At 46.3% G+C, this 22,972-nt stretch overlaps 2 protein-coding genes across 3 annotated transcripts; both read right to left on the reverse strand.

Moving 5' to 3' along the window:
- Nucleotides 1-693: 693 nt before the first annotated feature.
- Nucleotides 694-8,394, reverse strand: LOC134492061 (tigger transposable element-derived protein 1-like). Its single transcript, XM_063296181.1, has 5 exons — nt 8,336-8,394; nt 7,110-7,604; nt 4,601-6,512; nt 3,317-3,436; nt 694-1,841 (listed from the first exon to the last, which is right to left on the reverse strand). Exons 2-4 carry the CDS (start codon nt 7,590-7,592, stop codon nt 3,321-3,323), a joined length of 2,511 nt encoding a protein of 836 aa, XP_063152251.1. The 5' UTR covers nt 7,593-7,604; nt 8,336-8,394; the 3' UTR covers nt 694-1,841; nt 3,317-3,320.
- Nucleotides 8,395-10,235: 1,841 nt separating this feature from the next.
- Nucleotides 10,236-21,272, reverse strand: LOC134492079 (zinc finger protein 397-like). 2 transcript variants are annotated; one of them, XM_063296213.1, is made up of 4 exons: nt 21,124-21,272; nt 16,752-17,497; nt 13,360-13,474; nt 10,236-11,472 (listed from the first exon to the last, which is right to left on the reverse strand). In XM_063296213.1, the coding sequence occupies exons 1-4, from the start codon at nt 21,218-21,220 to the stop codon at nt 10,358-10,360; spliced, it is 2,073 nt and encodes a 690-aa protein (XP_063152283.1). In that variant the 5' UTR covers nt 21,221-21,272; the 3' UTR covers nt 10,236-10,357. The 2 variants fall into 2 exon arrangements, with proteins under 2 accessions (XP_063152283.1, XP_063152284.1); XM_063296214.1 differs by having other exon boundaries at nt 16,752-17,492; nt 21,124-21,268.
- Nucleotides 21,273-22,972: the final 1,700 nt, after the last annotated feature.

The raw sequence follows: 22,972 nt of genomic DNA on the forward strand, positions 1-22,972 counted from the left end.
TAAAAGGAGGTAGGTAATCACAGGGGAGATAGTAAGTAGAGCAGGCCCTGGTGAATTTTGGAGGATGAAGAATAGGTGTTGACCTCTGAGGATACTTTGAGAAAAGTCCCCTTTTCTTTGCCACCCAAACACTCCCTGCTGAATAGGTTTCACTGGGTGAGCCTGCAGCTCCTCTCCCGAAACCTCTCAGAGGCGAAACCTTTTCAGCCAGGCACCACATGGCACGGAGCAGCATCCTTTACGGACATCGACCCACCACTCTCTCCAGTTCTGCCCATCCCGGCTGACAGAACTACCAAGATTTCAGAAAAGGGTCATTTCTAACCTGCCTGCGATTCCAGGGATTGAGCAAAGACCTTCAACGTGGAACGAGCGTTTCTTTAGAACATTTTAATGTCTATAGTTTTAAAAGCCACCAACGCCCATTGTGCCTGACTCTCAGCTGCGAGACTGCACGTTGGACCTCGACACTAACCCTGCCCTCTAGCATGTCCCCCCTGGATGGGTCATCATGGGTCCATAAAGCATGGAAGAACTGCAGAATCCTTTTCCAGACACTGAGAATCCGTACTTTATCTCTCCGGTATGAATCCGCTCGTGCACCACCAAGTTGGATTTCTTACGGAAGCTTTTCCCACAGCAGGCGCACTCATGGGGCTTCTCGCCCGTGTGCACTATGGCGCGCTTCCTGAGATGCGAGCTAGACACAACACTCTTCCCACAGGCAGGGCAGCTGTACAGCCTCTCTCCCGTCTCGGCCCAATGTAGCTTTGGCCACAATCGGAGCATTTATGTGGCTTTTCCCCCATGTGGATCTTCAGGTGCTTGACCAGAATCCCCTTTCCCCCAAAGGTTTTCCACATTCGGTGCACTCGTACGGCTTCCCTCCTGTATGGGACCTCTCGTGTTTAATCAGAGTGGATTTTGCATTAAAGCATTTGATGCAGTTTTTATGCGGCTTCTCACCCGTGTGGGTCCTCTCGTGTTTCACCAGCGATGCTTTCTCACTGAAGCTTTTGCCACAGTCCAAGCACCCATGCGGTTTCTCACCCCATGTGTCCTTTTATGGAGTTTAAGCTGGCAGCTGATCCGGAAGCTTTTCCCACACTCGGAGCATTCGTACGGCTTCTCTCCTGTGTGGGTCCTCTCCTGTTTGATGAGGGCATCTCGCGCAGTGAATCTTTGGCCACAATCGGAGCATTTATGTGGCTTTTCCCCCATGTGGATCTTCAGGTGCTTGACCAGAATCCCCTTTCCCCAAAAGCTTTTCCACATTCGGTGCACTCGTACGGCTTCCCTCCTGTATGGGACCTCTTGTGTTTAATCAGAGTGGATTTTGCATTAAAGCATTTGCTGCAGTTTTTCTGCGGCTTCTGTCTTGTGTGGGTCCTCTTGTGCTTCACGAGGTTTCTTTTCCAACCAAAACTCTTCCCACAGTCTGAGCAAATGTACTTTTTTCTTGCTGAGGGAGCGCCCCCCTGTTGAATAAGGGAAGGTTTGCTGTTAATTTTCTCAATTTATGCAGTTGATCCTTTGCTTGCACACATGGAATATCTGGAACACTGAGGGTTGGACACCATCTCTGGCTGCTCTTAATTCCGGACTTTTTGCCACACTGAAAATTGGCTTAAGTTTTGATCACCTTCTTTGGGCAGGAAAGTTTCTCTGGATTTCTTTCCTGAGTGCCTTTGTTCTCCCCATGGATTTATTCTGATTTCTTTAATCCCAGAAACCCAGAAAAAATTTGACTCATTCCAATGGACTCTTGCAAATGTCTCTTTCTTCTTATCTTCCCACCTGGAAAGTCTTCTCCTTATGGGTTGGCCCATATCCGTCATATTCTGAGAGAAACAGAAAAACGTTTACGTCACGTTGCCCCCAACAATAAATTCCATTTCAAACAATTTCTTGTATGAATTCAAGGGTTGCAGGGTCTCCTCAAGCACCTAGTCTTCTCCCTCCCGTTTGACCTAGGAAATCCCAAATTCAGGCATCCTCACTGGATGGCTTTCCAGCATCTACCAGAAGGCTCCAGTTTGGGAGGACCTCATCATCAAGAAGACTCTCTTCCAGGGCAACAGAGTTCACATATCACTAAGGCAATGATTTACTAAAAGTATTTCATTTCTTTTAAGTAAATTAGTGTTTAAACTAATGGGCTCACTAACTAACATTTTACAAGCCATCGTTGCTGGATCCACGCAACATTCTAACCCAAAGAAATCTTACACCTTAGCTCAGCCTTCCCTAGATGTCCACACTTCAGTTCCCAGAATCCTTCAGACGGAAGTCTACTTCTCCAAAGAACCAATAGAACAAGGTGTGAATTCAACCAATGTGCCTTTGCCCTCTATTAGACAACAGCCCTTAATATATACTGAAAGGAAGGGAATCATATGTATTGATCCTTGCAAAACGTCCTTCGTTTCCCCTTCAACACCCTGTCGTTTCCGGTGTTCCTTCAAAGCTTAAAACCCTGTTAAAAAGGTATCTGTTTGAACGCACTCCATATTCCATAAAATGCAGCTAGGATAGAATGGGATGTATATGGGGGGATTCTTTTGGGTTTTTGGAGTTGTGGCAAGGGTTTGAAATTTGCTCCATTAAGCCTTATATTGACTTTGCTTGGCAACATCATTATAAATGTTCAGGCAGAGAGAAAAACCCTTTCCCATCAAATCCTACTGGAAATTCCCAATCAGTCTCTCAAGTGGACAGATAAAGCAATGGTCCAGAAAGGTGGTAGGCTCCCCTTCCTCCTGGCCAGGCAGAAACTAGATACCTGTGCTGGCGATGGCTGAATTTGGATTCCCACCCTGAGTCTGGATTTGCTGGCCTCCCCCAATGTAGGATTCTATCATCTGTAGCACAAAGTTAGGGATCTCGTCATGGAGGAAATCTATCTATGTGGTTGCTAATAGTCAACATTGACTTCATGGTGCATAATCAGTCCATCATGTTATGGGTCCACCTGACAGACGTTGCGAACATAGGGGAGAGCTAGCCCAATATTACACGCGCAACTGGCAGCAGGTCTCTAGGTTTTATAGCAGTCAAGTCTTCCCCATCCTCTGCAACCTACTCCTTTCAGCCAAAGATTCTGTGAACCCCAAAGATTCTGTGATGGAAACTGGGACCATCTCCTTCCCCAGAAAATGGCATTTGGCTTGGTGGACCATCAGACATGAAGGACTGCACAATCAACTCATTCTGCAAGATGCTGGCGCTTCTCTGGGTATCAAAATGGAAGCAGAGAACCATCTTGGCTCAAAGCACCCCAGAAACACTTGAAATTATTGACATTTTGCTTCCTTACCTAATTAGTTGGCTTCCCCATCATTCTCTTGCTTCATCTCCAGGGGAAGCTTCACCTTCACAATTTCCAAGGGCTCCTCCTCCAATTTGGGAGATTTTAGCCTCATATCCTTTGGGTTACCTGAAAAAAGAAAAAGGAAAGTTGGTTCAAAAATACATCCTGGAAGAGTTATGCACAAGGCTTCCTCTCCATTCCCTCCAAGATGAATAACATTCAAACCAGTTGCAGGAGATGGGATCCAATTTGGAGATTTAATGCGCAAAAACCACTTTTCTTCAGCCAATTCTGAAGCCTGAATTCCCAAATCAAATCACAGGATAAGTCAGAATTGGATTAGATACAATTTGCACGCCTTTGATTAAGAGACTTTATTTCCTCCACACCTAACACGGCAAAGGAAAGGAAGCAGCTTCAGGCATCTACATCCAGATGGCTGGCAGCTCGAGATTCTTCTGGGCCGCAATTCTGAACTGAGATGTGGATGAACGGGCAGAGAGGTACAGCAGACCACTGGCTCCAGCAACGAAGCATAACGACCAAAAGACTCTTCCCGACTCCACCAGAGGTGCCGGTTAGAGAAGGGGACTTTGTGCAGTTTAAAAAGGTTAAATGGAAACACAATGTACAAAAAGTTGGTTTATTATGTAAGTACAAAATTTAGGCATAATAATATTGTGTTGAGAGCCAGTTTGGTGTACAGGTAGTCCTCAGGTTACCATGGCAATTTGGACCAGATGTCATGTGATCGCACTGCTTAGCAACGGCAATGCCGTCAGTCCTGTTTGCCATCATTAAGTGAGGACCTCATGTGACCGCAACTTCCAACTTCCTTCCCACTTCCCCACTGACTTTGCTTGGAGGAAGGTGGTAGGGAAGGTCAGAAAGGGTGAGCACATGACTGTGGGGACACTGCGATGGCCGGAAGTCCGACGACCAGCCTTAAGTCCCCTCTTTCAGCACCATCAAAAGTTTGAATGGTCATTTAACGGGTGGTTGTAATCCAAGGACCACCTCTAGCGGCTAAGGCACTGGGTAAAAAATCAAGAGACTGAGTTCCAGCTCCACCTTAGGCATGAAGCCAGCTGGCTGACTTTGGGCCAGTCACTTTCTCTCAGCCCTAGGAAGCAGCAAGTGGCAAACCTCTTAAGAAATCTTGCCAAGAAAACTGCAGGGACTAGTCCAGGCAGTTCCCATCAGTCAACAATGACTTGAAAGCACTGAAAGAAAAAAAGCTGTGTTACCAAATAAAAAAAGAGTACAAAGTCAGATTTAGAATTAAAATACCTGTAAAAATCAAATTGGATATAAATCCATCGAAAGATTCATTTTTTTCTGTGTTTTCAGAAACGTCGGATACGCTGGCATAGCTGGTTGATGGCTGAGGATCGTCGGGGAGTTCTACTCCTGTGGATGGGGAGGGCAATAGGGGGGGAAGCGGAGCTGGGGAAGGAGTAACTTTCTTATAGAACCCACTCTGCTTGGTTTCCACGATTTTTTTCTTTTTTTCTTCATATATTTCACGGTAACACTTCAAGATTTCACGCATTTCCCAATGTACCTTTCTAAAACGTTCTACATTTGGATCCATACTTTCTAATTCTGATAAAATTTTGTTAACACCCGCAAAAACACCAGCCAATCTTTTCACACTGAATGTTTTGGGCTCAACTTCTACAATTTGTTTTTCTACTATTTTTTCTTTCTCTTTCTCTTTTTCTTTCTCTTTCTCTTTCTCTTTTTCTTTCTCTTTTTCTTCTTCTTCTTCCTCAACCATCTGTGCTTCCAATTCTTCTTTCAGTTCAATTAAATCTTCATTTGAAAGCTCTCCCTCAGTGTAGGCTATCAAATTTTTCACATCTTCAGCATCAACCTCCAAATTGAGGGATTTCGTGAGTGTCAGAATTTTCGTATTTATTTCATCCAAATGTTCATTTTGGTCCAATCCTTCAAAATTATTTACACGAGCAGCAAAACGTTTTAAACACTTGGTCCAAATCCCTTGCATGCATTTCACACTAACCTCCTGCCACGCTGCTGCGATGTTTTCAATACAATGGAGGATATTGTAGCCTTCCCAAAACTCGCGCAACGTTACCCCATCATCCTGCGTTGCGGCTACGGCTTTGGCAAACGTTGCATGCAAATAGTACGCCTTGAATGCCGAGATGGCCCCCTGGTCCATCGGCTGTAGGAGAGGGCTGCTGTTTTTGGGTAGATAAACAACCTTCACATCGGGGTGGAGGCTGTCGAGATGCGGGGGATGTCCCGGTGCGTTGTCCAGGAGCAGCAGAATTTTAAAAGGAATTCCCTTTTCCCAGCAATATTCCATTACTTGGGGAATGAAGCAATTCGTAAACCAATCCTCGAACAGGACTTGTGTCATCCAGGCCTTCCAATTGGATCGGTAATAAACGGGCAGGGTGTCCTTGCTTATGTTTTGGAGCACAGAGGGGTGATCTGATTTGTGGATCAGAAATGGCTTCAGCTTCAATCCGGCGACATTTCCACCCAATAGTAAGCTTACTCTATCCTTCAACGCTTTACGTCCAGGCGTTGCTTGGGCCTCTTTGTGTATGTAGGTCTGCTCCGGCATTCTTTTCCAGTACAACCCAGTTTCCTCCACATTGAATATGTGTTCGGGCAAATAGTTCCCTTCTGCTATGGTATCATCAAGTTCGTCCAGAAAACGTTTGGTAACTGCCTCGTCAGCACTTTTAGCTTCCCCGGACGTGTGTGTTTTCTGGTAATGGAATCGTTGCTGAAACCGCATAAACCAGCCACGGCTGGCAGTAAATGTTTCGGTGCACTCCTCACCTGCTCGTTCCTTCAGCATCGTGAAAATGCTGCGTGCCTTAGCCTGGATGAGAAGAAGGCTGACCGGCATCCTCTTCTGTATCTGATCTTCGATCCAAAGTATTAGGAGTTTTTCCATTTCATGGATGAGGCCTTTTCGCTGCCTTGTTATACTTGCATTCATTCCTGCTGATCCTTTCATCGCCTCTCTGATTCTTGCCTTATCCTTCAAAATAGCAGAAATGGTGGAATGGGCCAGGCCTTCTTCTTGTGCTATTTTAGTCACCTTCTTCCCGGCCTCGTATGCTTTGATGATCTTCATCTTCAAATCGAGATCGATGGCTTTCCTTTGCTTCTTGCTACTTCCTTCGGCTGAACTGGGGTTCTTTCTCTTTGAAGACATCTTGGTATGGGATACAAATGCGCGTAAACAAGTAAATAAGCAAGTGAAAATAACAGCAGGTTACACGCAACACTAACTGTAATAGAGAAGATGTTACTGCAAAAGATGCTGCAAAAGTCATAAATGCACACATTGGTCGCAAAACTAATGTTTTATTACTTTTGCATTTGCGAACCGTCACTAATTGAGGTAGTCACTGAACAAGGAGTGGCTGTACCTCATTTTGGGCAATTTACTGCAGAGACAGCAGATCACAACATAAGCCTAACCCTGCTTTCCTTGCTTACAAATGTTTGGCTGGCTTCTCACAACATAAGCCTAACCCTGGTTTCACAAGACACAATACAGCCACTCCTCATTTAGCGGCTACCTCGGTCAGCAACCATTCACAAATACAATGGTAATAAATGGTGGAAAAAATCATTTTCCGACCAACGGGTGCACTTCACCCAAAATTTAAACACAAATTCTTACCTCTGCTACTACAGCTGGCTAGTAACACATTTCACAGGTTAGTAATTTTGATGGCTTTCTGCAGCTGCCCCCATATTTGCCCCTCCCACCTTTCCCCTCGTTCAGCCGTTGGTGGCTGGATACCTCCTGGTGCTCATAGGCATCCTGGGCGGTGAGCTGCCTGAGGTGCAGGGGCCACTGTGTTTCCAGATCAACCTCCTCCTCTTCCACCTTCACTATCACGCAGGAATCCAGCTCTTCCCTGCCCAGCCAGGCTTTCCCACCGACGTTCGGATCTCCTTGGAGCACAGCCTCCCCTCTGGCCCCTCCAGAACTCTCCTCCTGGGGACCTTCCTTGACTCTCCCCAAGGGGACCTGGAAGTCCTTGGCATCTTTCTCTGTTGGAGGCGGAGACGGGGTCGGGGAAAGCCATGCCACACTTTTCAGGAAGTCCTGCCATTCAGAGTCCCAGTATCGGTGCGTTTCTTCCTCTGAATCCGGCTTAATGTGGGATGGGCCGTCCCTGGCCAGAAAGTCCTCAACGGTCCTCACTTGGACAACGAGAGGCTCTCCTTCTCCTCTCTCAGTTCCCTCTTCTTTGGGTACCACAAGCCTCTGTTCCTCCATAGTTGTTCCTCCCTACAGTTCCAGGAGGGGGAAGGAAAGGAAGAAGGAACCGTTAATAAGGACACACAATCTGGAAGGAATAAAAAGACGCTCTTCTGCGTCTCTAATATTCCTTACCTCTTCAAGATTTGCAAAATATTATCTCCCGGAATAAAGACAATTCCCTGCTGTGGGATTCTTAGGTGATGCTGAGCAGCTCCCTAATACAAGGTAAGGAAGGAAGGGAGTTCAGCTGAAGCCAGGGGTGTTGGTGCTTCAACCCCCCAACCCCCTCCAGTGTTCTTTGGCCTCTCTCTCTCCCTATGATCCTCAGGGCCTGCCATGCTCAGGGTTGGGGCCTTGAGATACAACGTGCTGCGAGCCTGGAATCACCTCCCTTTGTCTCTGGGGAAATCTGGCCTTCCAAAGGGGTATCAAAGCTTTTTTCTTTCTTTCTTTCTTTCACGAGTGGTTTAGTTTAGGGACCGCTCATTCCACCCCACTCTTGTGCAGCTGACAGTTGACACCCAAGTTAAATCACTTTACCGAAATAAAGATATAGATATAGGCAGCGTTGTAGCGGCTTTAATATTCGTTCACTTGTTCCGCACTACTTTTTTTTGTTTTACTGATTTGTAATAAACGTAGGCGGGGGTGCTGCTGTTTGCTTTTCTTTGCATCAGGGCAATGCTGGGTCATTATTCCTGTCCTGCCACTCTTATTTTTAGTATTATTACGATTTGGTGCTTTCGCCACGCGCCTACCTGCGAGTCGAGGCTGCAGCGTCGCGGGCGATCCTTTTCGGGGAGAGGCCAGCGGCGCCTCTTCGGTGCGGCCTCTCTAGCAGGCGGAGCTCTATGGCTTTAACTCTTTCGCTGGCTTGGCCCACTGGCGCTCCTCAGCCGGGCGACGAAGAACTCGGGGCTGCCTTTGCACAAGTTAAGCTTGGTTAGAGTCAGAGGCGGGGCGGGGGGCGTCGGGGGGCACTCCGTGTGGTGCGAACTGAGCCCGTTTCGCTGGATTGCAATTCAGCGTAGTGGAGAAACCCGGAAGATCCAGTTAACCACGTTGAGTGGGTTGTGTGAACACAGCCATTGGACTCCGATTTCAGGCGCAGGAGCTCCGGATGGTACTTTGGGCTGTTCGTTTTCTGCCCAACAGGGTTGGGACGGTGGAGAAAAATTGAAGAGGGGACGCTAGATACTTTGCCCTGAGTTCCAAGGGTATAAAAATAATGAATGCTTTAAAAAAAAATTAGGATTCCAAGGTCTGCTGCATCCCATCGAAGGAGTTCAGCCAGCGGAAAATGCACAAAATGTGTCCCAGTGTGGTTGTGGAGATTTCACACAACCTACCTCCCCAGATTTATATTAAACTATAATGAACTCAAACTGATTTTTGGGGTTTGCAAAGCGTAATTTTACATACAAAGTGCTGGGCAATGATGCCATTTGGGATTCAGTGGAGACTCGGCCACTGGGAAAGATCCTCTGCTACAGTACCGCCTGGAGTTTTCCTTACTTTTGATCCAGAAGGCAAGACCAAGTACTTTTGGCCCTCCTTCCTGTCTAGGAAAGAAATCTCTCCCCAATGCTCATTGTCTCAGCTTCTGAAAGCAGGTTGAGCGCCAAACTCTCCAAGTGATGTAATTTTCCTTCCCTTTCCAAATCCCTAAATCTAGGAATGTGAATGCATTCTGCTTGCTCCAGAAAGTAGTTTGCCCCACTCTGCCCCTAATTGAGGAGCAGGCAACCTCTGGCTCGCCTTGCACATACTCTTGCAAAATGGCTGCCAGAATGGGCCTGGCCAGTTGCACTCCCAACATGCTCTTAAAAGCTGGGCGTGGCTGATGGGAACTGAAATCTAGTAATACCTTAAAGAGCTCTTGAAGGAAATGAATTGTGTAGGCCAGGGTTTCTCAACTTTGGTGACTTTAAAACTTGTGGACTTCAACTCCCAGAACACCCAACCAGCATGGGGAACGGCTGGCTGGAGAATTCTGGGAGTTGAAGTCCACACATCTTAAAGTTGCCCAGGTTGAGAAACCCTGGTGTAGACCATTGAGTCCCAACTTAGGTAACTAGTAGATGTGTCGATTTCAGGTCCCAGAAGTTGGTCAGGCTAGCTGTGGAGATGTGTCCTGCTGGACCAGATAAATAAGTCTAATGTAAATCTAATTCTGTGTAAGCAGTCAAGAATCTTTTGGATTGCCGCAGTGTAGAAATATGTTTAATAAATATAAATAATCAGGGGACTAGCCCAGCATTCTATATCACGCAGTGGTCAAAGTAATGTAAAAATGCATCATCAACTGGAATTTGGTACCATCAAATGCAGTGATGGCCATCAGCGTAGGCAGCTTTAAAGGTGGCTGGACAAATTCCTGGGGGGTCTGGTTATCAGCAGCTGCATTATGGCTCTGCTACTTTCTGAATCCCTGGCAGCCTCTCTTAAATACCAGCTGTTGGGGAATCCCAAGAGAAGAGATTTATGGCCCTTCTGTTCATGCTGGCGAGTTTCCAAATTCCACTTAATTATGTATTCTTAAAGTCACTCCTTCTCAGTCTAGTCAAAGGAAGACAACCCCCCCACCCCCATGGAATTGCTACAAACACACCTTGGAGGAGAGATAAGAGCAAAGATGTACAATGCACAAGCTGGATCCACCTTTTTCTTTTTTAAAAAGGAGACTTTATTTTTTTAATCCTCACAGTGCACTAAAGATACTCGAGGGGGTCCCCGCCGACTAAACGGAGGGGAATGACGGTGACCATTCTCAGGTCTGCTCATGTACACCCCTGCCCGGTGTGCACCTTTTTATGTTTTTTAAGATCAGAGCTGGAAACGAAACTTTTGGGGCACTCGGAGCACTCGTAGGGCTTCTCCCCCGTGTGGGTGCGCTGGTGCGTGATCAGGTTGGCTTTGACGCTGAAGCTCTTCCCGCAGTAGGGGCAGCTGTACGGCTTCTCCCCAGTGTGCCTCCGCTGGTGCTGTACCAGGTGCGCCAGCTGGCTGAAGTTGTTGCCGCAGTATGAGCAGCTGTACGGCTTCTCGCCCGTGTGCACCCGCTTGTGGGTCAGCAGCCGAGAGTTCGTCACGAAGCGCTTCCCGCACTCCAGGCAGGGGTACGGCTTCTCGCCCGTGTGGGATTTCTTGTGGATGTTGAGGTTGCCCTTCTGGCTAAAACTCTTGCCGCACTCAAAGCACTGGTGCGGTTTTCCTCCCGGGTCAGTTTTTTCAGGGCTCGGAAAAGGAGGCTCCCAGATGAGTCTCTCCCGGCAGGGCGTGCCTTTGGGTGGCTTCGCTGCCTTCTGCCCTCCTGAGTGAGCTGGGCTGGGCTGGGGCGCGAGTCTGCCCTCTGGGCTCCGCCTCTTCGCCTTACACCTGCAGATCACCCCTTGGTTTTCGGGCCCCGCTTCATCCCGTCTCAGGGCGGCGCCACGCTTGGGCAAGTCGCTCCCACGCGGCCAGCCCTTACGCGGCTGCTCTCCTGCACCAGCTTTCTCCTGCGTCCCCGAGCCTGACCCTGTGTAAAAGTGTTCCCCGCAAGGGGTGCACCGCTGCATTTTCTCAGTCTGTACCTTCCGATTCTTAAGGAAACCCGAGGTTGGACAGAGGCCGTTTTCGGCACCGGCCTTGGTGGTCTTCTTCTTCTGACTGACGGGTCCCTCCTGAGAGCTCCGTTTGTGGAGACTTCTCTCGCTTTCAGCCAAACAGCGAGCCTGTTTTGTACTCTTCCCTGGATAGTGTTCCTGGTGACTCCCATGAATCTCTTCTAGCTCAGGATTGGAGGTCAACTTTCCCATGATTTTTTCTAAGGGGATGCCCCATTCCATTGGCTCGGATATTCCTAGCAGAAGGGCGTCTTGCTTCTGGGTGTGCTGGACGGGCCCCGTGGGTCCTGAAACAAGCAAGCAAACAATTGTGAAAATCCATTACGAGGTCATTCAGCATAGTGGAATGTGAAAATGACCTTGGAAGGCGGGGGGAAGAGATGCTGCCTAGGGAACAAATTGATAAAAGAGGGAGGAGTCCCCAGCTGAGTAACGGGTAGAGAAAGACGTTTAGGAAGGACCGGCCCTACCTGGATAGGTGGTAAATAGGGATGGTGGGAGGCTTGTACTTTCAGACTTATTTTATTTATTCGATTTCTATAGCTGCCCATCTCAACAAGTGACTCAACAATTGGACTTGCAAGATTCCGTTAATGTAGGCTAGCCATAAAGTCAAAGTAGCTCATCTGGTCATGTTTCCTGTCTGGTTCACTTGGGTGGGCTGACATTCAGCGGCTAGATTCACACATCGTGTTAAGCCTCTCTCTGGGGCCCGAACTTGCTGAACAAGTCAAAGGACCTGCTTCACCCTAAGCTAAGCTGTACAGACAGATAACTCCCATGCAGCAGATCTACCCAGGCTTCTGGAGGCTCCCAAGGTTGACCTCCTGCCAAACTCGGAAATAAAAAAATAGCAGAATATTCTTGTTATATTCACAGCGAGCCCCACGATCTTTTCTACTAAAGAATACAAAGTCTTCCAGCTCCTAAAAGATTCAGGACAGCTGAAAATCCAGTCTTTGGAAGCTGAACTGCACAAAGGTTGCCTGGTCAAACTTTAAAGCATGATTTATGCATTGCAATGACTGCATTTGTTCGCATTTTAGTGCTGCAGGGTATCTTGCCGGAGAGCTTCAGGTACTGGGCAGTTAACGTTTTTTAAAATTTTAATAATAATCTTTAAAAAGTAACATGAGAATCCAACCTCACCCTGTCTTGTCAGCAATAAATGTAACTTTATTTATTAAACACGATGGCCTAAAATGCATATTGAAACATCTTATTCCTATGAGCAACTTTTGTAAGTCACGCTAAAGGTTGCTAGCATTCTGCTAATATTCATTCTGATATTTTTATATGAAATGGTTATTAGTGCCACAATTGGGGCTGTAAAGACGTTAAGTGTTTCCTCTAGCATTTCAGCCACCCATGCTTTTCCAAGACAATCCATTCCATTTCCAATTTAACCCCATGTTCTACAATTTCCCCACAACTTTATTATTTCTCTCCCTGTTCACTACTTCCAGTCTATACTGCTGCTAAAGAATTTTCCAGCAGTATTTTGAGGTGGGTAGGGAGTGCAGCTGCAGGCATTAAACACCCTCCCAAGCCAGCTGATACCTTCCTGTTTTGCTGGCTATTTTTTGCTCTGAAAACTAACCGGGTTCTTTCTCCAGTCGGTTGCATTACAGATGTATCCAGCACGCTGGCTATCTAACCTAGAAATTGCCATCAACACATCGCGAGGGCGAAAGGCTGGAGAAAGATGTTCTATAGGCCTGTTTAACCCTACAGCCCTATGTGCACCGTTGGGAGATATTATGAGGTCTCTTGAAGAAAAGTAACAGGTACGCGTGTATACAGCAAGTCCAACATCACAAAGCCCTGAGCCAGTTTCTGCCAGGGGAAAGAAACCGAGTTTGTTAGTGTGCACAATTCCAAAGAAGAAGAAGAAGAATATATCCGTGCTCCACGGAAAGTCTTCCTCTTAATTATGCCATCACAAGAGATCAGATTAATCTTCCCCAGATGTTCAGAGGCTGGTCTAAATATTGAACTTCACTACTGAGCGAAAGAGACTAACAAATCCACAGAGAATGAACCTGCAACTTACACTGTAGTGGCAAATTCTGTATTTTAACTAGGTTCTCTGCAGGTTGGCCCTTCCCTTGGTCTTTCTTGGACCTGGTCTCCTGAAGAGGATGTTCATCCTTGACCCAGAGCTTCAGGCTTACCCAAGATGGCTTCCTCTTCCTCCTCTGTATCTGTGGAGATGCAGCTTTCCACAGTGTCTGAGGGATCATGCTCAGATGTGGGAGAATTCACAAATTCCTCTAGTAGTCCAGGCGCCTGAAGAACAAGAGACACCAAGAGAGCATAATAAGCCAAGGTATCACAGGGCTTTGATATGAAGGGAGTAACCTTAACAAAACTAAGCAGGTTTGCTTGGAAGAAGAGAATCAAGGAACCTTCCTTGGAGATCTACAATGGAAAAAAGGTGGAAGGTCATGTAACTCAGTCTTCCCCTACTTATCTCCTCCAATGTTTTGGACTGAATCACCATCGTCACAACCAGGCTGCTTGCCCAACACATCAGAATACCACTTGAAGGAGATATTCTCTTTCTTTCTTTTTTAGTAAGAATTTTACTAAGTTTCAAGAGAAAGACAAAAGCTACAAAAAACTACAAAAGAAAAAAGAAAAACTAACAAGATGTGAAATAACCAGAGATTTTTTTTTTTCAAAGTTACAAAAAGGTGCGACTTCCAACTTTTAACAGCAAGGATTTACAAAAATTTTCCATGATCGGTCTCTTACTGTATATTAAACCAAAACCACATTATTTCTATAAATCATTCCACTGGAAATATTCTATTTCTTATCACCCAGTTTTCTCTTTTACTTTCCCAAGTAACATTGGGTAGCTGCTACGCAAGATCAAGCCCATATCTACTATTGTTGTATGTACTTTTTGCATCTGTTTTTGTATTAAACAACTGGATCCCATCTTGTTTCTCTTTTGATTGTTCATTATATTGTGAGCTGCTCTGAGTTGGTTTGTGGCCAAATGACACCTAAATCAAAACAAACAATTGCTGCATAGTGCTGCAAGGCTTGGAGGTGCCCTAAAAATGTTGGTAGATCCAGTCCTCAATGCTCTGTCTCCATTTCTGTTGGCACACCCCAGATCTCTAAAAAAAAAACCACACACCCAAATTTCTCAACTATGATATAGTTGAAGTGTTGCAAACTGACCTCGAGGTCCATCCAAAAACAGAGAAGATTCTTTTGTTCATCATGCAGGGAGGCTTTTTAGTATATTTGGGTGTTTTGCCCATTTTTTCTTGTAATTTGTAAATAAAAGTTATTAAAAAGATACAGAGGATCAGAGAAAGAAAAGGGATCATTTCGGTTCCCAAGGCAATTCTTACTCCCCAACAGGCTGGCAAAGCCTGCTTTTTTGGGGGGAGGGGGACATGGAGAATGGCAGGAAGCAATTTTTTTTCCACTTTGGCAAGGTCCATGCCTTGTGCTAAGCCACAATGGGATAGTTTTGGCCGAATGCCTTGTGGAAGCCTAGCCACTGTAGTTGGTAAGCTATGCCTTATGGCTAAGTGTGCCGTAGGAATTTACTCATTTGGACTTACTCAAAGTCCAGTGCTTTGCATAGCAGAGATCCCTGAATTGGGGATTTGGAAGGGGCGCTCTGTCCTTTGGGTTCAGCCCAAAAACATTCCAGACGAAGGACAGTCCAACTTCCCTTGGAAACTTCTAACACTGTAGAGCCCACTCCCTTCCCAAGCATCTGTTTTCCTTTTTTTTTTCCTTTTTTTTTTAATTGTACAGCATAGCAGTTTGGTGTTCATGCTGCTTTTTTTTCTTGCTGGGAAATCCCAGTGAGGTCAGGCAGCCAGATGTGTAGACTATTTAGCCGTGACAAGTCATGTTGCCCAAGTCACGTTGCCCGGGGTGCACCATGAGGAGGCTAGTCTACATTGCACTGAGTTGGGCTGAGAGGGAGGGACTGGCCCAAGGTCACCCAGCCGGCTTTCATGCCTAAGGCGGGACTAGAACTCACAGCCTCCTGGTTTCTAGCCCAGAACCTTAACCACTAGACCAAACTGGCTCTCTATTATTCTCACTTATAACCAGAATCTGTCTTTCCATAATGTAAAGATTATTCTTCGATATTCCACACTCTGGGTCAACTTTCCTTTGCCTGACATCCTTTCAAGTTCAGTGAAACTTTGTGCTAACAGACTATTTTTAGGGGATGGATTTTTGAGGCTCCCAGGTGTCCATTAAACACGAAAGGACATATTGCAGAGGTTTACGACACTTGCCCACCTATGTCAGCACGAAAATGGTGTAAACCACCACAGATGTTGTAATATTAACATAAATTTAAGTGCTTTGCCCAGATTTGTTTGCTATCTCAGGGGGATGCACAGACTGCATGCGGGATTCATGTGGGATATCTGGATAGGAATTTGGTCTATTGTCTCTGAAGCCCACTAAATGGGTGTCTGTTAAATCAAAGTTTTGCTGTACCTTAGGAGTATCAGCACATCACTCCTAAGGCTTCTCTTCTTTAGGTTAACCCAGCGTTTCTCAACCTTGGCAACTTCAAGTTTTAAGATTTAACAAGCATGCTGGTTGGGGAATTCTGGGAATTGAGGTCCATGCATCTTAAAGCTGCCAAGGTTGAGAAACACTGGGTTAAACATACCCAGTTCCCTTATTCTCTCCTCATATGACTTGGTTTCTCACCCTGATCAACCTCGTTGCCCTCCTCTGAACGAATTCCGGTTTCTCTGAATAAGCCTTCAAGGATAGGCTCAGTAGCTGTGTTCACACAACTTACTTAAGCATGCTGCGTTCATACAACTACTGTTGTGTGAACCTAGACAGAATCCGGGGCGTGGACTAATACAGAAACCAACCTGAGCATGCTGTGTGTGGGCCCAACCCATAAGGGACCTCCCCAGTGCAGAGGGACGCGGTGGCGCTGCGGGTTAAACCGATGAGCTGCCGATCGGAAGGTTGGCGGTTCGAAACCGCGCGGCGGGGTGAGCTCCCGTTGCCAGTCCCAGCTCCTGCTCACCTAGCAGTTCGAAAACATGCCAATGTGAGTAGATCAATAGGTACCACTTTGGCGGGAAGGTAACGGCGTTCCGAGTCGTCATGACCCGGAAGTGTCTATGACAACGCCGGCTCCAAGGCTTGGAAACGGAGATGAGCACCGCCCCCTGGAGTCGGATTCGACTGGACTTTACGTCAAGGGAAACCTTTACCTTTACCTTTTACCCAATGCAGAGTAGATCGAAACTACTGTATTAATTCACATGATGTCGAAACAATATTCCTACTGCTGCAACCTCAAGCTCTATTTGGCTTTTTTGCAGCCATTGCAGACAACGGACATCCTACTTTAGAAATTAAGGCCCACAAGCCTGGCAGAGTTTGGACCACATTTGGTTGCTAAACGATAAAGCCCAGCTAGAATACCTGGCTACATCTTGTAGGCTTCGGCAGAGGGCCATGTTCCGAAGTCCCATCTCAAAATCATGACTTTGGAAGAGCACGTGGTTTCCCTATTTTGGCGGCCTTCGAAGAACACACCTACCTTTTGTTCACAAGACTCCGCCTCTTGCAGCCGAAGGAGGAACTTTTCTGCCAGGGCCAAGGCCTGAGAACACGTGGCCGGGCCACTTTTGCAGACCCAGATCTGCATCTCCAGCGGCAGGATGGTCAGGAACTGCTCCAGGATCACCAGATCCACAATCTGTTCCTTGGTGCGCCGCTCTGGCAGAAGCCACTGGCGACAAAGCTCCTGGAGTTCGTTCAGGACCGCGCGAGGGCCCTCGATTTCCTGGTAGCAGAAATGCCGGAAATGTTGACGCTTTATCTCCAAGCTGTCAAGGTCAACCTCAGCCAAGGCCTGTGCTTTCAAAGGCCCCAAACTGTCCAAGTTCTCACAGGCTTTCTGTGTTTCCCTGCTGAGGCCCTGCAAGGTAGGCCTCCACATTCCACGTCCTTCCCTGGACAACTGGTTGGGCTGTTTCATCCGATAGGAAGCCTTGAACGCCATCATATCCTCCTCGGATACAGGCTCGAACAACCGCGACGGCCTCCAAACGGAGTAAAGAGAAGGCACCGCTGCCAGTCCCTCTTTCTGCTGTTGAGATTTCTGGCCCCCTTCCAGACCTGTGTCCAGTCCCTGCCTGCTCTGCAGTAGAGCTGCCCCCATCAGGATGTTCTTGGCAGTTTCCCCTCGGAGAACACGAGAGTTTCTTTCCACTTGGCTCACGCGGGGCTTCGGCCCCCACAGGTCACACGATGCCATTTTAGTCGCCGGCTGGACAATCTGAACTGGAAAAAGAAAATTCCCTAATGATGAATGCATCTTGATGCCCGCTATGCATTTTGACCCTATGCTGTCCTGGATGCGGCTTTTAAAATGACCTAAATGCTTTAGGGAGCGGCCAACGCGTCAGGCGGATTGACCTCAGAGGCTCTGCTTTTTGTCCTCAGGCTATAAGTAAGATTAGGACTATGAGAAGCAGGATCCTCTCAATTGGGGTGTTGAGATTGTGGGAATGCAACTCCTTTCTATCCCTTTGTACAAGTAAGCAAGAGTGCCTCGTTTGTGGCCGGTTGAGAAGAAGGCAAAATCCCACAGGAATCCTGAGTTCTAAATATTTATTTTTAAAAAAATGTTTCAGATTTTTTCCCCTTCTCTTCTGGGACAATTTTCATTACTCTGCTAAAGGGAAGAAAAAAAATCAGTGCACAAAAACCTGATTCTGAATTCTTATACCTATTTTTCTCACCTGGTTAGCGCTGGGCCTCCCCTTGCAGCGACTTTGTTTCTACTTCAGCAGTCAGATATATATTAGGCAGTCATCTATATCAGTTTTAATTCAGATTCCTGCACAGGAAGGGAGCTTGGACCTTCCCAACTCTATGATTTTCCTTGCAGGCAGAGCCTTCTAGGTGTCTCCAATTAGGGATCGACAGAAAGCAAGTAAGATCTATCGACCAATCTATTCCAAATTCTGACCCCTTGTTATTACCCCTGTTGCTTTAGCCAGAGCAACAACAAAACAACCTTTCATCTCTCAATTTAGAGCACTGAAAAGATCTGTGCAAACAAAATCAGGAACAGGTTTTAGGAAGGAACAACTATGACTTCAAGATTTTTCTGACACTGGAAACAAATTCTTGTACTCGAGATTTATTTATTTATTTATTATTTATAAATGGGATCAGAAGCACCCTGGCTTTTAATTCTTAGATTATAGCTGCATAATATGCCCAACCAAGCCAGTTATTGTCTCAGAGAAAATATTTGCCGCTGTGAGCTATCAGCCAACACCCTCAAGCAGGGCAGCTTTCCACCTCCCGCAGAAGTGCCTGGGACGCCGTATCTTCTGCCTTCTTTCTACTGCAGTCCCAGATCAAGAGGAGAGAACTGGGAAAAACTTGCCAACCCTATTTCTTTCATTTTGTTCTCCTCCATTCCCATGCAGTTTGTGTTTGTGCAAAAAAGGAACAAAGACAAAGGTCCTAGATCGCAGTGGTCCTGGTTTTGCAGGGCCATTCCAGGTCAATCTCTGCATTGGCAGCAGGAAGAAGAAATTAATCTGCTGTTAATACTCTTGTCCCAATTTGCTTGGTATAACTAGCAGGCTGACTGGCTGATGTTTAGTATAACCTCGTAGAATCCTGGAGCTGTTTGGGGCTAAAACTAATCCCATCTTCACACTAGTTCTAATTTAGTTCTGTGGTTGTGTGGCACGGGTAATCTGACGGACAGCTGCAAGAACACAGCTTTACTGTATCGTGATGGGCCCAGAGGTTCTAGTAAAAATTAAAGTGGATCTCTGATTAGATGACCTTGGGGTAACTCAGGAAAAAAAAGAACCTCACCCCCCAGTTTGTCCCTCATCACTGTATAAGCACTGTAGACAGGGGTGGGTAAAAAGTAGATTAGGATCGATTATTCCACTACTGGATAGGTTTGAATAGATCAGCAGGGGTCTCCAATTGCTACTTAAGGAACAAAAAGCCAGCCCTGTTGATCCAAATTCCCATGATACCTTTACTGCAGAGGTGAAGAATCAGCAGACCTCTGAAAGCTGTTCTGCTACAATTCCCAACCACACCCACCCTGAGGGATCCTGAATGTTGTAGCACAGTAACCTGGAAGGCTGCAGGCTCCCCACTTCTGCTTTATTAGGCCAACTGAAAATTTCCAAAATACTTAGCAAGTTTCCAAGATTCTTCACTGGGCAACAGAAATAAAAATCCAGGGAAAAAAGGATGAGAGGGAAAAAACAAGGCTTGTGTTTAAAAATATGCATGTGCCAGATTCCTGATTGTTTAACCAAAGCAATTGCAAAAAAAAAAAAATCATTCTCTTTCAAAATTAATGTTGGATCTGTCATTTCTACAACAAGGTGAGAATTATTTTGGAACCAGGAGTCACAATTTTTTTTAATTTTTATTTTTACATCAGTCTGGCTGCAGGCATTTGTTCTTTTGTTTCTTACAAGTTTGGAGATTTTTACAAAAGAATCAAATGGCTGTGTCAGGCCTTTAGGAAACTATGTTAAAAGCTATCTTGGGAAGCTCCAGAAGTTGCCAAAAAAAAAAATAGCTGGATAGGGCGTGGATTGCCTATCCCTGCACTATATGAACGCCAAGGTTAGTCCAGAGTAGGATTCTCTATCGATCAATCCTCCAAGCCACCATTTGGAGAGGTAGAATATATACTGAGTAACTAAAGTAAGTTAATTTTGTACCAAGCTCTACTTAGCAGAAAGCAAGTTTTAGTAAATAAAATGACAAATACACTTGAAATATTCCCCCACATACTGAACTTAGAATCAGCAATTTATTAGAAATGTCTAAGACATTTGGTAGAGAATTTTAAAATTCCAGATCTTTTTAAATATTTGATTCATTGCTCCAATTTTAGGGTTTTTCCCTTTTCTTTTTCCTTCTTTTAGGACAGGGTTTGGGCAATAGATCTCTGAAGTTTTAATAGTAGTTAACTTTTAGTAACTTTTCTTAAAAATGCATTAGGTCATTCCTACTATCTGCTGGATGGGGCTGGATAAAATGTTACCAGGTTGTAACATTAATAAAAACTCTTTAATACAATGGTAAAAACTATATTCCTGGCACTTCTCATTATTGAGTTCTGTATGATTTAATTATAGCTGTCTTTATTTTGAATGTTATACTGGATGCATGCTTAAAATTAATTTTATTCTGATTCATTTTATATTTTGAATAAAGTTATGCATTCCAAATTAAAAGCTAAGGCTGATTTAGAAATATTCTGGGATCGCAGCTTTTGCATGGTTTATAATACCTTTCCTGTGCTTAAATTGTATTTTAATGTTTTTTTCTTTTATCATTTTTCACTCCTTAACGGCTAAGTAATCGGCTTACCGAACTCTGATTACTGAGCAGATCAGAAGCAGGGCTGTTTTTATCATCAACCTTAATCATTATGGAACTTAGCAGAACTTCTTCTGAACAGCCAAGGGCAGAACTGAACTTTAGCTATTTCTTTTAGCGCGTCCTTATTTCCTGATCAATGATCCCAGGTCTAAGTTCCTTACTTTCTCTTTGGAGGGGGACTTTCGCCGCCTTGGGTTATTTATAAAAAAAAATAGTAATAATAAAGGCGGGATAGAAAATAAATAAATCAATAAAATCGCAATCACAGGAGGGCCAGCGAGAAAAATCGTCCTTACTCCGAAAAAGGCACAAAATCTAACTTGCAACCCGCCTACTCAGGAGTCACCCCCGCTGACTTCCAGGAGCGGGACTCCCACGGGCAGGATCGCCGCCGCCGCCTCCAGCGTGCCGCCCTCTGGAGCGGCTGGACGGACTACAACTCCTATCATGCCCAGCCAGCCCCTCTTCCCCAAGAACCCTTCCCGCCTCCCCAGCCCGGGATTCCCCTCCCGGCTGGGACTCACCTTCCCTCTGCAGCCGCTGCATCGCGCCTCCCCGCCGCCGCATCCCAACTTTCAGGAACGGGTCACCCTCCCCATGGCACCCGGGACGGAGCCGCATACAAAGGGCAGTTTCTCACCGAGAGGAAGGACCCGTGCAGGACAGGAAGGAGGCGGCGACCCTCCCCACCCATTTCCCCCGCCACCAATCTGGACCTTTCTAGGCAGGAGAGCTCGGTGCCTTTAACCTTTGCGAAGAGGGACCTGCGCAGGCGCGCGCGCCGGGGGCGGCGGAGCGGGGGCCGGGGGCGCGCGACCCGAAGGCCGCGCGCGTGCCCGGGTGGCGCGGGCGCGGGGCTGGCCTGGGCGGCCCGCGGCCGCGTTTCCGGAGGGCGGCTGGTTCAGCCGGCCTGGGGAGCCTTGTCTGGCCGCTGGGCATTGCCTGCGACTCAGCCGTGGCAGCCCAGGATGTTACTGTTGTTGGCGTTGTTGTCGTTGTTGATACGCCGCCTTTCCCCAAGAGCTCAAGGCGGCGTCATTTAGTTATTACTTATTTATCAAATTTATATAGCCGCCCATCCCACATATGTGACTATGGGCAGTATTGTATTGTACTGTACTGTACTGTTATTGTGTTGTATTTAATAGCCACCCATCTCACGTACGTGACTCTGGGTGGAGTACAATAAAACAAATAAACTATGTACTGTATTTTATTGTATTTTACTGCATGGTATTTAAATTTATTTATTTATTTTCTATCCCACCCTTAATTATTTTTATAAATAATTCAAAGGGGCGAACATACCTAAATACTCCTTCTTCCTCCTATTTCCTCCACAACAACAACCCTGTGAGGTGGGTTGGGCTGAGAGAGAGGGGCGGCCCAAGGTCACCCAGCTGGCTTTCAAGCCCAAGGCGGGACTAAAACTCACAGTCTCTCCCAGCACCTTAACCACTAGACCAAACTGGCTTTCTAACAGGTATAGGTAAATTTGTTTTTTTAATTTTTTATTTATTTTCTATCCTGCCTTTATTATTTTTATAAATAATTCAAGGTGGCAAACATACCTACTAATCCTTCCTCCTCCTATTTTCCCCACAACAACAACCCTGTGAGGTGGGTTGGGCTGAGAAGGAGGGACTGGCCCAAGGTCACCCAGCTGGCTTTCATGCCTCAGGCGGGACTAGAACTCACTGCCTCCTGGTTTCTAGCCTGGTGCCTCAACCATTAGACCAAACTAGACCGTTACAACCATTTAAAAATTTTAAAACAGTTCAAACATAGATATAAATAAGGCCACGGGAGAATGGACCAAGAGCCTACACACAGTGTATCTATCTCGCGGGCTCCCTTTGTCCCTGGGATGTGCACGCTTGTCGAAAGAACCAGGATTTAAGAGATTTCCTAAATGTGAATAGGGTTGGGGCTAATCTCCCTTGGGAGCGGGATGATGTTCCACAGGGCAGGGCCACTGCAGAAAGGCCCACCTGCTGGGTCCAGCCCAGTGGAACCCTTTAGCAGACTGGACCTGACAGGCCCTTCCTGCTGGACCTTATGCACTTCTGTCATTTGATTTCGGCAGCGCCCAACTCCAGATCAATATGGGGTGGCTCCCAATGTAAAAAAAAACAAGTGAAAAAGTGCATGGAAATCAGTGCCCAAGATGGAAAATCCAGCCAACTGACACTCAAGCGTAGGCAAGCATGTGCCAAACCCATCCAGCCTGTTCCTTCCTGCGGTTTTTCCTTGTAAAGAAGGCTGGGCGAAGAGACAGTCTGCATGGCTGAGGTTTGACTTCTGCCTTGATCTCTCTGATCCTTGCCTTAACCACCACATCACCTAGCTTCTACATGTGGTGTGAATGTTTAT

Source organism: Candoia aspera, chromosome 2 (assembly GCF_035149785.1).
Source record: "Candoia aspera isolate rCanAsp1 chromosome 2, rCanAsp1.hap2, whole genome shotgun sequence".
Classification (NCBI taxonomy): Eukaryota; Metazoa; Chordata; class Lepidosauria; order Squamata; family Boidae; genus Candoia; species Candoia aspera.

What these genes read in the sequence shown, in the direction of transcription:
- LOC134492079 (XM_063296213.1), bottom strand. Translation starts at nt 21,220, where the DNA reads ATGCGGCTCCGTCCCGGGTGCCATGGGGAGGGTGACCCGTTCCTGAAA. An exon ending in CGGAGTCTTGTGAACAAAAG is followed by an intron (nt 13,475 to 16,751) that starts GTAGGTGTGTTC and finishes CTTGTTCTTCAG; the next exon opens with GCGCCTGGACTACTAGAGGA. An exon ending in GGAAGAGGAAGCCATCTTGG is followed by an intron (nt 11,473 to 13,359) that starts GTAAGCCTGAAG and finishes TGCTTGTTTCAG; the next exon opens with GACCCACGGGGCCCGTCCAG.
- LOC134492061 (XM_063296181.1), bottom strand. Translation starts at nt 7,592, where the DNA reads ATGGAGGAACAGAGGCTTGTGGTACCCAAAGAAGAGGGAACTGAGAGA. An exon ending in ATGCCTATGAGCACCAGGAG is followed by an intron (nt 6,513 to 7,109) that starts GTATCCAGCCAC and finishes TCCCATACCAAG; the next exon opens with ATGTCTTCAAAGAGAAAGAA. An exon ending in ATCCAATTTGATTTTTACAG is followed by an intron (nt 3,437 to 4,600) that starts GTATTTTAATTC and finishes TTCTTTTTTCAG; the next exon opens with GTAACCCAAAGGATATGAGG.